Genomic DNA, 12996 nt, shown 5'->3' with positions numbered 1-12996 from the left:
TCTTATGTTTCCTCCCCTGGTGGTTTCAGCTAGTTCTTGTATTTCTCTTTCATTATTTTTCATTCTTCAGTTTCTCTCTTCTTCCTTCTGATTTATTTCTAGATTCTGGAGATTATTCTTTCTTTCTGAGATACCTTGTTACCTCGGTTGTTCATGGTATTTAATGGACTATTTCTCTGCCTGGACATCAATGGAAGTGTGTTCTGCTTCCCCCCCCCCCCCAGAAAGAAGATTTATTATATAATGATCTCTAGCCTGTTGCAAAGAAGTTGTTTTTCTTTTGGTTTCCAGTAGGTGGCGTCTAAGCCTCTTGGATCTCTGCTTTATATGAAGTCTTAATAATGTCTTTTTTTTTCCTTATCGATGTTTAATCATCCTTGCTACCCCCAGTCTCAGTTCCTGTCAGTGTTAGTGACAGTTTTGGTAGCATTTGCTCAGATTCCCCTAGGGCTCCATGGCGGTCCGTCTTAGAAGGTATGGAGGTAAGGCTCTCTGGGTTGGGGGATGTTCAGCCTCTGTTTTGCAACTTTGGCTGGTAAAAATCAACTGCTGTTTCTCTGCCATCCCAGCTTTTCAATTGTCCCTGTTTCTTTGCCTTCTGCCCTGAGGACTGGGCACTGCCGCCAACCACGTCAAGCTCACAGTACTTCCAGGCAGGGCTGTTCAGGGAAGTTGATGCATCTTCTCTCCTCTCCCTCCTCCTACAGGGAGCTCTGACATGAGAGGAATATTCTTTGTTTCTTCCCGTCCACTGACAACCAGGGTTCTGACCTATGGTAGCTCTTTTGCACAGATACCATGCTCAGATGTGCTGCTGTGCAGTTTGTGTGTTTTTTGTTGAGTTTTAGATATTCAGCTTATTGTTTCAAGGAGAGAGATCTGGGAACATCTCTCACTCCGCCATGTTTAATCCAATCTCATATTTTTCATTCTTTTATTAAAAGCTGAACATTTAAAAGACAATGTTAAGAAAGTAAAAAGACAATGCACATAATGGGAGAAAAAAATTTGCAAATCATATAGCTGATAATAGACTTGTATCTAGAATATATACAAAATTATTACAATTTAATATGTAAAGACATATAACCCAATTTAAAAATGGGCAAAGGATCTGAACAGATGTTTCTCCAAAGAAGTTATATACCCAATAGGTGGCCAATACGCATATGGACACCTATATGCACAGACAGCAAGTGTTGGGAAGGATGTGGAGATGATGGAGCTCTTATACATGTCTGGTGGGATGTAAAATGGGTAGCTGCTGTGGAAAACAGTCTGATAAAACCTCCAACTGCCACACATGGAATTACCATATGACCCAGCACCTTCACTCCTAGGCATCTACTCAAGAGGAATAAAAACATAGTACCACACAAAAACTTATACACAAATGTTCACAGCAGCATTATTCATGATAGCCAAAGTATGGAAACAACTCAAATGTCCTTCAACTGATGAATGGATAAATAGTATGTATGTGGTCTATTCATACTGTAATAAAATAATATAAATGAAGCCACTTTAAAATGGACTGGAGCTGCCATCCTAGAGGAACTACCTTGGATGTGTTATGCATCCAACCCTTGGAGCTTTAAAACAGGGCAAAATAACCTTTGAACTGGGCCTGAGGCAACACCGTGTCCCAAAGAACCATTCACAAGAATAACAACAAAACAGATGTTATGATTACTGGACTGAAAATTCTAAAAATTGTTTAGAATTAACATCACCATGTTATGTTCCCCACACCAATAGAAATGCCTTCCTTTTATTAATGTAATTGTTCCCCTTCCCCTTCTCATAAAAACCCCTCGTCTTCGTCTCCTAATTGGAACACTATTGGGGCTTCTGCCTGAATCAGTGGGTCTTGGATAGTTACTTTTGTTCTTAAATAAACAGTTATTGCCTCTCATTTAGGCCCTTTATTTTTAGGTTAACAATACAATGGGATTTTATTTATCCATAAAAAGGAATGAAGTACTGATTCATGCTACAACATGTTGGAACCTTGAAAACGTTTTGTTAAGGATAAGTATCCAGGCACAAGATGCCACATAGTGCGATTCCATTTACATGAAATGTCCAGAATAGGCAAATCTGTGGACACAGAGAGGTGCAAGGGGATGGGGGGGGGCGGTTAGCAAGAGAGGAAAGGGGGCGGTGGAAGCTGAAGGGTAAGGAGTTTCGGGGTGATGAAAATTTTCTAAAATTTAGTACAGTAATGGTTGTACAACTGTGTGAATATACTATAAAACACTGAATTGTACACCCTAAATAGGTGAATTGTATGGTATGTGAATTATAGCTCAATAGAGCTGTATAAAAAAAAAAAAAAAAAAGCGGAGCATTTTCTCTTTTCCCCAGTTCTCACCCGAAACTTGCACGCTCATATCCATCACACACTCAGAAAACCAAGAGCCCCCTAGTTAGCACAAATCATTCTCCTCAGAAGCAGTTGGTGTTAAGACAGACACACACACACACGTGCACACACAATACAAAAATCATGCTCTTTCATTCCCAGAAAAATGGTCTAGTCCTGCTCTGTGAGCCAGAAATGAAATTTAAGATTTTCTAGTAGCCATATTTTTAAAAGTTAAAAGGAACAAATAAAATTAAATAGCATATTTAACCCTATCTATCCAATATGTTATCATTTCAACATGTAATCCATATAAACAATTTTAATGATATATTTTACATCAGGCATGTATTTTACACTCACAGCATATCTGGGTTCAGATTAGCCATTTAAAGTTCTCAATAGCCACATACAACAGTGGCTACCTCAGTGAACAGTACAGGTCTGCACTCTTGAAGTTGCATGTGACAGATTTGAGCAAAGCCAGGAAAAAAAGGAAAATTGGTTGTCTGATGTAATTAAAAGCCAGAAGAGAGCTTGTCTTTAGACACAGCTGGATCCAGAAGTTTAATCTTCCTCTCCCCTCTCCCCACTGCCTTTTCTCTCTCCTTATCTTCTCTCACTCTCCCCCTCTTCTCTTTCCTTCATTTCTCTCTCTCCCTCTCTACCTGTTTCCTTTCTCCTCATCATCCCTTGGCCCCACACTTCTCTGGGCTGGCTGCACCCTTAGGCAGGCACCCCTTGCCCCGTGTAAAGGAGTTTTCTGTCTTTTCAGTAGTTTCAGGTGACATGCTGAGTGTGACAGGAGGAAGGGATGCTCTGATTGCTGTCATCTGTCAACGGCAGGGAGTTGGGGATGGGGGGCCAGTGGCCAGCTGCCCGGAATAAGGAGGAGGAGCAGTTTCCCAAGATCGAGCATGGTCAGCTGTCCAGCAGTGCCCACGCTGCGCTGGACCTCCACTCTGAGTGGAGCCCAGCATGGTCTCTAGAGTTGAAAATACACACGGCTCTGCTCAGGTATTTTTGTTAAAATAGCTTTTTAATTGTCCATAACTTCTCTAATCTTGCTACCACGCTTCTGGCCTACTGGGAAACAGGAACAAAACCTTAAACTTTGAAAAGATTTCAATCTAGTGCTATTTAAACTATTTCTTTCGTTTTAACATGGTCTCTGTTGAAAAGATGTATGCCTAGGTCACAATTCAACTTCCTAACAGGGCTCTTCTTTCTTCCCAAAATGACAACAGGATCTAAGGCAAAGCTTTCTGACACTAGGGAATGGAGGTCTGTTCCTCTGTCAGCCTCCACTGGGACACCCACTGAGGGCCACCTTGTACCGCAGTGTACAGAGTTGTACACTGCACAACTCTGAAGGGGTATATTAGCATAGATGACGGTATGCACGGTTCTGCCTGGAGTTGTGTGGGCAAAAGCCCTGACATACACCTCTGCTTCTCAGCCCCAGTCCTCACTGAATGCCTTGGCTTTCAGACATGTGCTACTCCTCTGTCTCAAGTCTGGGTGCTGCTCCGCTCCCCCACCCTCATCCCAGTAGCTTCCTCTTCCTTACTCCTGACTCCTGAATTTCTGGACCCCTGTGGCAGGAGGAACTGAGTGCTCTCTGCATCTTGAAACTGCTTCTGGTACATGAGGCAGCTTAAGGAGTTTAGAAATCCCCCTTCATTCCTGTCCATTGTCTCACATAGGAAATGGACACTTCAGCCAGAAGGGACAGGAGAATGCCTTTGCTCTGGGTAGCATCCATTGTCCAGGGTAATAAGATTAAAAGGATATGAAAACACACCTGTAATTATCTCAAATTATAACCTTTGTTACCCTTTCACGCAAATATTATCATACAATTCTTTCGTCAACCCAGGCAGAGGCTGTTAGAGCTGTTTGTTCTTCCATTTTACAAATGAAGAAACTGAAGCTGAGAAAGACAGAGAGGTTTGCCCCATCACACAATACTAAGTATGAGACCCAGGGTTGCAAGCCAGGAATTCCCCTTCCCCTCTCGTAGACTGCACACTTAAAGATAAATCGGTGTCTTGAAAACTATTTTTAAGTAATTCATTTCAGCAAGAGAGAAGAGGCTTTTCTGGCTCACTTTCTTGAACTAAAAACGTTTATTCACCCTACCCTCTGTACTTTCAGGCCCTGCAAACATGCAAAGAATGACAGAAATGTCACACACCTGCGTGGTGCTGTTGTTGGAGAAACCAGGCCCACAGCAATGCTCAGACATACAGAGGCGGAGGCGGGGAGGGCCCTGGGGGCTTCCTCTTGAGGTGGCAGGAAACCAGCAGAAAAAGAGAGAAAAAGTACTAGAAAAAACTCTCACTGGGATAACTGAGCTGGGAAAGGCAGGAACAGGAACACATACAGGGACAGGACCACCCCTGCAGGTCCCCTGAAGCTAGATATCTGAAATATGTGGGCAGGCACCCTGAGTGGTATGTGAGCATTTTAGGCAGGACAGATGGGACACTAGCTGAAGCTGAGGACTCTCTCAGGCAGCGTTCAATCATGAAAGGAACAGCGCCCCAGAGGAAACTTCACACGAGGGGTGAAGCAGAGAGGGTAGGAGCCCAAGATCACTCCAGTGAGGGAGCAGCATGCAGAGGTGGCATCACCGGCTCAGTGCTGGGCTGTCAGAGGTACCGGCACTGGGGAAGTCCACCCTCCTCCCACCCCAGCCTCCTGCCAGGGCATCCAGTGAAGGAGTCAGGAAGCAGAGTGTGCAGGCTCAGCCAGGAGCACAGAGGAGAGTCTGAGAGCCATGTCTGGGTTCTGGGTGTCTCTCCATGTCTGGTCAGCAGAACCACTGTAGGAAACCACTTGTTGCTAAAACTTAATATTATTACTTTTATTGTACTATGTTTGTAGTCACCTACTTACAGCAAGTGATACTGGTCATCCATTTATGATAGTGTCATAAAGTTTCTCAATAAATTTCAAGTTAAAAAGTGGAGTGTATTTAGAGGAAAATTTGAGGTAGATGGATGGACCCACAGTGGCTCAGAGAGTGAAGGAGGTGAGACGAGGGGCCCATAGAAGCAGTGGGACACCTGGGGCCTGTGACAGGAGAGGGCAGGGCTGAGGTTAGACTACTCCCCAGAAAATGGAACCTGAATCCAGCCAAGCATCTACATCCAGTATTCCAGCCACATGGGGTAAAGGATGGAATCAACACCACCCCACGCCCACACTGCATGTCTTGAGGGCAAAGGACTTGCTTCTCCAATGAGGAATAACTTTAAAACAGATGGGGCTTGAAGATCCAGACAAAGGAGACAGAAAACTAAACGTGACAGGGAGGGCTCCTCAATTCTCATCAAATCATTTGTGAAAATGCAGTTTGGGGGCAATTGAGAGAATTTGACTTGCAAATGTTAATTTTATTAGTGCAATAATGACATGGTAGTTATATAAAGAAAAATGTCTTTATCCATTAAAAAAAAAGTCTCATGAAGACAGAAAAGAGAGGTGCTTGTGAACGCTGGGCTTGAGGAAGATTTACCCAGGAACCACCAGGTGGCATGACCTAGGGTACTCTGTGTTGTGGTGGTCTCGGGCCGAAAGAGGAGTCAGCTGGCTCTTCTGAGCTCCTTGGGAAACAAGGAAGGTGGGCTCTGAATTGCCTGAGGTCCAGCAGAGGCTTGGACACAGGACCATCCTGGAGTGAATTACGGCTTCCTACTTTGTCCCTGGGCCTGATGAGGGTGGGGGCACCCAAGGGATCTTCCTGCAGTAGCTGGAGGCTTTGGCCTACAGGAGATGGGACCAAGGCCGGGACTGCAACCAGAGGGGTGGGGCCGCCAAGTCCTTGTAGCTGAGCTGGTAGACAGTCTGGGTTTGAATCCTGGCTCCAACATTGACAGTTCGTTATGTGTACATGGGCAAGTGATGGACCTCACCTCTCTTCGTCCCTAGGTCTTCCTCTGTACTGACAATGCTACCAGCTTATATTAGTCAGTATTGTCTGGGTTGTGCTACAGAAACAAATCCTCAAATGCCCGTGTCCGGCACAACTAAGCTTTGTTCTGTGCCCATGTCACACACCCAACACAGGCTGGCTGGAGTCTCTGTTCTCTAGATCCTCACTTCAGCAGGACTAGATGCCTAGCACAGATGTGACCCAAGCCACTTCCACTGACAACCCCAATGACCAATCAAAGCAAGTCCAGCCCATGTTCAGGAAGGCCACACATGTTCATAGAACAATACCATCTGACAGGCTGTCTGGTCTCCAGGAAGACCCCCAAGGGGGCAGTGAGGCCAAGGTCCCTGAGGAATGTCTGTAGGAACCTCTCAAGTGGTCTCTGGCCTCCTCTGGCCTCTAGCCCTCTAGTTCCACAGGACCCCCAATGCAAGTCAGAGCCCACCCTCCTTTTTTCTCCAAGGAGCTCAGAAGAGCCAGCTGGCTCCTCTTTAGGCCTGAGACCCCTCACAACACAGAGTACCCTGGGTCACACCACCTGCTGCTCTCCTTCTCACACTCTGCCCACCCAGCCTCCTCTCCCCCGTTACTTAAGCATGCCTGGTTCATTCCTGCTTTGGGGAATGCAAGACTTCCCAATACCACCATGGGTGCTCCCTTTTGTCCCTCAGGTCTCCACGCAACTGCCCCTTTTCATACAGCCCTCCCTGACCACCTGACAGCCTTCATGTCACATGCCATTGTGTTTTCTTCACGTATGTGTCCTCAAATGTGGTCACCAAATGCAGTGTTTATTTAGCCTGGCCTACCATTTTACCCGTACTCACAGAGTCCTTGCTGTCTGCAGCCCCATTACCAGGGCTTAGCATAGTGTTAGCCACAAAGAAGGGGCTCAATTGAATGTGCTGGATCACAGGCCAGCCTCACCCCTCTGTCACCCAGACACCCTCATCCACATGCCCTACTTGGAGCAGCCGGCCAGCCCCAGTATTAACAGGGTTTTAATGCCCTCGATTAGCCACTATGTCAGCAATCAGAGGTGCCTGCCTCCTTCCTGCATTGTGCTGGCTGTATAATTACACTTGATCACTACACGGTGAATCGCTGATTGTGGCTCAGAGATGATTGCCCGCTTTCAGGCTGGTGGGGCTGGAGCCCTGGGCAGCTTAACGAGGGTAATTGAGGTAGGTCTGATTATGCCGGAAAGCTAGAGGGGATCGAGCCATGAGAATAGGCCATGGCACACCCCGAACGGGACCACATTTGCTAAATTTGTTTCCGAAGCAATTTCATGGTGATTACACTGATTTCTTTTTAGTAACTGAGCCTGGCGCTGAGCATAACACCTGCAGCCTCGGCTGTCAGGACAGGCCCATTTTATAGCAGGAGGTATTGATTTATGACCTGCTGTCAGAGCCCTTGGAACGGAGATATTGTGAGAAGGCAGGCTGGAGTACTACTGGTGTTCCCTGGGAATCTCCCTCTTAGGCTACGGTCTGCTTTCAGTCTAGCTCTGTCCCTTACCTATGTGTGGCCTTGGGCAACACCTGTGTGCCCCCTCAACATCCTGTCTGCATGTTGGGGATAATAACCCCTACCTCACAGAGTCGCTATGAGGTTCAAACCAGTTCATTCACTGGCTGAGCTCGGACAGTGGCTGAACTACCAGCGGGCAATCAGCTTGTCATTGTCACTGCCTAGGGGCAGCCTGGAGATCAGGTACAAAGCAGATAAAGATACCCCCTTTGGTGTCATACCTGTCTCCTCCAGGCACAGGCCTGCTTCATCAAACTATCATATCCAACTTCCACGCCCACCCTCTGGGGCAGGAATGGTCCCTGTTGGGCCATGGAGGCAACCAGCTCAGAGCCTGCAAAGGCTACACCAATACCTTCTCCATCGGAAATATGTCAACATTTTCACAAGATGGAATAGCAGTGTCTGTGCTAGAAAGGCCACCATTTCCCAAACTGGAACCCTCCTCTGCAAACTCCAAACAAAAAATAGTGCTCGTGGCTGAGAAATGCTGGGACATGCAGCTTCAGCCCCTTCCTGTTCAAAGTGGGGTCCCAGGACCATGGCCTTAGGTCACCAGAGCTCATTGGCCGCAAGCAGCCAAGCCACCCTAGCCCTTCTGGATCACAGCCTGCATTTTAACAAGGCCCCAAGGAACCACTACCCTGAGACATAACTCTGCTGCACATGGGAAGGCACTGGGGAGCCTCTGAAAAGCACATTGCCAGAGCACCATAGACAACTGGACCTGGAGGAGCTCAAATCCTAGTGTTTTCAGGCTCAACGTGTAGTTTCAAAGAGCCTCCAAGGTTCAGGACACTCATGGGTTTCTAGCACACAAGAGTAGTGTGATCCTGGTCCAGGCTCATACCACTGGGACTGCCAAAATCCTGGAGGCCAAGAACTATCACCCACAGTCAGTATGGGATGCTGTTGCTATGGATCATGCTGCACGCCATCAGTACCCAAGGCCTGGCTGTACCCCATGGCAAGAGTCCCAGCATGGCCTGGGAAAGGCTGCCCTGAGCATGGGATGTGCGTGCAGACTGCCGGCCACGTGCTCCCCCACCCCACCCAGACCTCTCCCAGCAAGGTAAGCCCAGAGCCATGAGCTTTAGCAAAAATGTTTAATCTCTCCTTAATGTGTGTGTGTATTTACAAGTACTAAATCTGAAGAACAGTAAAATAGGAAATAGCCGTGTATTTACACAATCTGCTGGCTGAGCACCCCATCAGCCACACTGCACCTGCAGAGGCAATGGTGAGGGTGGCTCAGGCCGGCCGAGCGAGTGCTCTTCTTTTGGGTAGGGGCCCTGCGGCATTAAAGGACAGCTAATTGTGGTCTGTCTTAAAAATATCTCTCTAAATATATCTATTCTAGCTTGTGTAGCACCAACGACATGAGCCATCACATCCAGAACTGGGAGAAAAACCAAGGTGGAGGCTCTCAGCAAGGTCAGACCAGGAGGGTGGGAACGACATTTGGGGCCCTCCGACTTGGGGTGTCCCTGGCCCTTCTGCCCTGGGTCAGGGAGTGCAGGGCAAGCTCGAGGTATATCGAGAGGCCCGGCTCCCAGACCAAGGTATGAGCTGTCCTGGGCACTCCTGAGACATACATGGGGAAGGGTGGCAGGAGTGGCCCCAAGCAGGGCAGGCCATAGCAGCAGTGTCTGGGGTAGAATGGGTGTCCCTGCACAGTACCCCATGCCATGGCCCAGACTCCCCAGTCCTGGGACTGCAGAGGAGCTTTTGGGACAGTTGCATCCACCCTCATTGCACAGAGTGGGCACCTGCCAGACCGTCACATCCCAAGACCAGTGCCAGAGGTTGGGGTCAGAGCCACTGGCAGGATGCTGCCTGGAGGTGAAAGTAAGGTGCCTGGGCCCGGCACCTGGGAGGACTGTGGGAACTAGTGATAAGAACTCAGAGCCTAACTGCACTACCTGGCAGGAAGGAAGGTGTGGGACCTGCTGCACTGGGGAGACAGCAGGCTTAGAATTAGCTTGATCAGCTCGCATGTAAACAGATATTGCTAAAGTGCTTGCTCCTGACAGGCGTGCGCTGTGCGGTGGGCTACACGCCCTGTGAGGCCAGCAGCATCCCTCCTTCTCCCTCACCAAGTACAGCCTCTTGAGGTGAGCAGGGGGCTGGCCCTCTGTGGGCTGGGAGGCCTCAGGAAGCGAGGTTGGAACTGGATTCTTAAGTGGACATTGCAGGAGTGGAGGGGCCCTAAACTGACCCCTGTGGAACTGGAAGAACAGAGCCTCAGTTAGAAGTCAACATCCAGGGAAGACTTTGGGAGAAACTAAGACCTACACCCAGGCACAGCCAGGCGACCTCAGAAAGGAGACAGGGTTGCACCCAGGAATGGGAATCCATGCCAGAGTAGTGGCAACCGAAATGATGGACTGATCTCTAGAGTGACCAGCCTCACTCCTGGCCTGCCACCCAGGAATGAGCCCATGTAGGCTATGCTGGGGTCAGGGGCTGACTGAGCTCCAGTTGGTCATCCACAGCAGCGGGAGGCCTGAGCCCTGCTCAGTGCCCACAACAGGGAGAGGAACACGAATTTCCCCAGTTCCAGGAGCTTCCCGAGTCAGTTCTCAGGTTTCACACTGCTTCCCCACTGAGGGGGCAGCCTCTAACCTGATCTCTAAGGTGTACAGTCTGGCTCACACTGCTCAGGAACGGGAGGTCCAAGATGGGCAGCCCGTGGGCACAGGGCTGGCCACAGTTAGCTGTCCCTTAAAGTCCATGGGAATCTTTAGTACCACCAAAAAAGTGAACTTGAAGAGGGGGGCTGCTTGTCTGATTTTACAAGTGACTGATTAATTAAAAAACATAAAAAAGGGTCTAACAACCTCTAATATTCAACACTTGCAGTTTTAAAAAGATCAAGTCAGACTAAACGCTAGTACAGTCATGCAGGAATCCGTAGCCCCTCACCCCAGAAGCTCTCAGGGGGCCTGAGAGTTCTCTCCTTTTTACATCAAAACAAAAACAGGACAAACTGGTCAAGGGGTGGAGGCCTGGGGTGCTCTGCTAGCGGAAACTGGCCACTTGCTTCATGATCATGTGGTATTGCTTTCCCACTGTCTTAATTCTCTTACTCTAAATTGTAAAATTTCTCCTTCTCCAGTCAACTATATAGGACCCCACTGGGGCTGGAGACAAAGGCTATATATATATATATATATATATATATATATATATATATATATATATACACACACACACACACACACACACACACACACGTATATATATATGTATAATAACATACAGATGTTTTCTAATAAAAAATTTGTTCTTTTTTGCTGAGAGCAGGGTGGACACAGCCAACCACCAGGCCCTCTGGTCACTGTGTCCTGCTCCCAGCTAGACCAGCAAGTATACTAAGGGGCCCTGCCATGGTCCTGGCTGTCTAGTCAGAGTGCAGCAGGATTAAAAAACAAAACAAAACAAAACAAAAAACAGTCCCCAGATGTCCCATGGCACTTGAGGGGCCAGAACACTGCTGAGATGCCAGACCGGAAGCTGCTAGAAGGTGGATATGGAGAGCTGGGAAGATAGGGAGGGAGAGGGAGGATGGTCAGGGTTGCTCCCACGAGCTCCATGCTAGAGAGCTTGCCAGGAGTGGACGCAGTAGAGGAGTACATGGAATAAATAATGGGAACGTGTGCTCATGACTGGAGCCCCAGGCTCCCAGAGGCACAGCCCTGAGGACACAAAGGGAGTTGCTGAGTCCTTCTGGAAGTCACTTGGGAGCTGTGAGCACTGCCTTCCTTCAGCCCCTCCACAGGAGGGAGCTGGGGCCTCTCTCTGGGCGAGGTGGACATGGCGCTTCAGCCTCTGCCGCAGAGAGCACGCGGTGAATCGGAGGACGGTGGCGGCGGTGCAGCAGAGAGCATGAGGGTGCCAGCTGTGGCAGGCAGGTGGCGACAGCCCAGACCAACTCCAGCTCACCTTGGCTGGGCCTGGCATCCAACCTCCCCCAGGCTTCCAGTCAGGCCTCAGTCCGCAGGCTCTGCCTGGGAAGCTGGGAAGGCTAACCCCTTCCCAGCCCCTCGTCCTGGCCCGTCTGGCCTCACCAGCCTGGCCTCGAGAAGACAACCAGAATGGCTTCCACCCTCCTGGAGGGCTCAGCCTTATCCCCCAGGTCTTAAGCAGTCACTCAAGTCTTCCGAGAAGGTCCCAGAGGCATCTGGGCTTCCCCAGCCCTAGAGCCAGCAGCTCTGGGCACAGAGGGTGTTACAGAAACCATCTCGCCCACAGCAGTAAGAACCAGGACCCCCAGGGAGGGCGGGGGAGAGCCGGGAGGACGCTGGCCTGCATGCCCGCCCTGAGCACACGGGCACCTGGCACAGGTTTGGGGAAGCTGCCTCCAGGGATCTCGCAGCTTTGACTGATGATCGGAGGCCACCCCTGCAGGCCCTCTTGCTCATCTCTTGCCAAACAGTGGAGACCAGGTGGCTCAGCTGCTCAGGGTCATCGTGTCCACCACCTGCTCTAGCTTGCTCCGGAGCCGCTGCCGCCGAGCCTGCTCATCCTTCTCCAGAGCTGTCAGGATCTGTGGAGGCCAGTGGGGGAATTAGCAGGCTTGCCCGGGGCCACCGCTCATATGGGACCAGTACGTCAATGCTTGGAGGGTTGTACACATTAGGCATGTGACATGGCCATGTCCAGCAAGGGCTCTGGAGCAGATGCCCAATTCTATCCCTTCCATTCTCAGGTAAGGGACCTGGGTTTTTAGCCTGGAACCCCAGAACCCCAGTGGGAAGGATGAGTCCTCCTGGTCACTATTCCTAACCCCAACCCCCAAAACACCAGCCCCAAATAGGGCTCTGGTCATAGGCAGCCCTTCATGTCCGTTTCCCTTGGTGCAGTTCCCCATCTATTGATGGGAGCAGGGCCTGGCCACCCAGGGTACAGATGTGCTGCCATCCCCTGGAAGACCCCTCTATACGGCAACTCAGCCCGCTGCTTCCAGCCTCCCAGGATACAGGGACACCCCAAGCTGACACTCCCAGTTCCTGCTGGCACATCAGCCGCCTGGTATATGTCCACGCTGCCATCTTCCTCCACCCCATGACCCCAGTCTCTTCATACCCCTTTACAGTGGAGCTCCTCAGAGAACCTCTAGATGGCTTTAATGTCCTCAACCCCTAGGCAG

General features: G+C 49.4%; 1 protein-coding gene across 2 annotated transcripts in view; it reads right to left on the bottom strand.

Annotated features, from left to right (window-relative positions):
• Window positions 1-8931: 8931 nt before the first annotated feature.
• Window positions 8932-12996, bottom strand: part of PLXNA1 (plexin A1) — a 52315-nt gene continuing 48250 nt past the window's right edge. For both annotated transcript variants that reach the window (XM_036229752.1, XM_036229751.1), the window contains one exon: window positions 8932-12393. In XM_036229752.1, coding sequence (XP_036085645.1) covers window positions 12298-12393 — 96 coding nt within the window. In that variant the 3' untranslated portion in view covers window positions 8932-12297. The remainder of the gene's footprint in view (window positions 12394-12996) is intronic.

Source organism: Rousettus aegyptiacus, unplaced genomic scaffold (assembly GCF_014176215.1).
Source record: "Rousettus aegyptiacus isolate mRouAeg1 unplaced genomic scaffold, mRouAeg1.p scaffold_m13_p_12, whole genome shotgun sequence".
Taxonomy (NCBI): domain Eukaryota; kingdom Metazoa; phylum Chordata; class Mammalia; order Chiroptera; family Pteropodidae; genus Rousettus; species Rousettus aegyptiacus.
The sequence above is the reverse complement of the archived record's forward strand: the minus strand, read 5'-3'. Positions and strand labels throughout refer to the sequence as shown.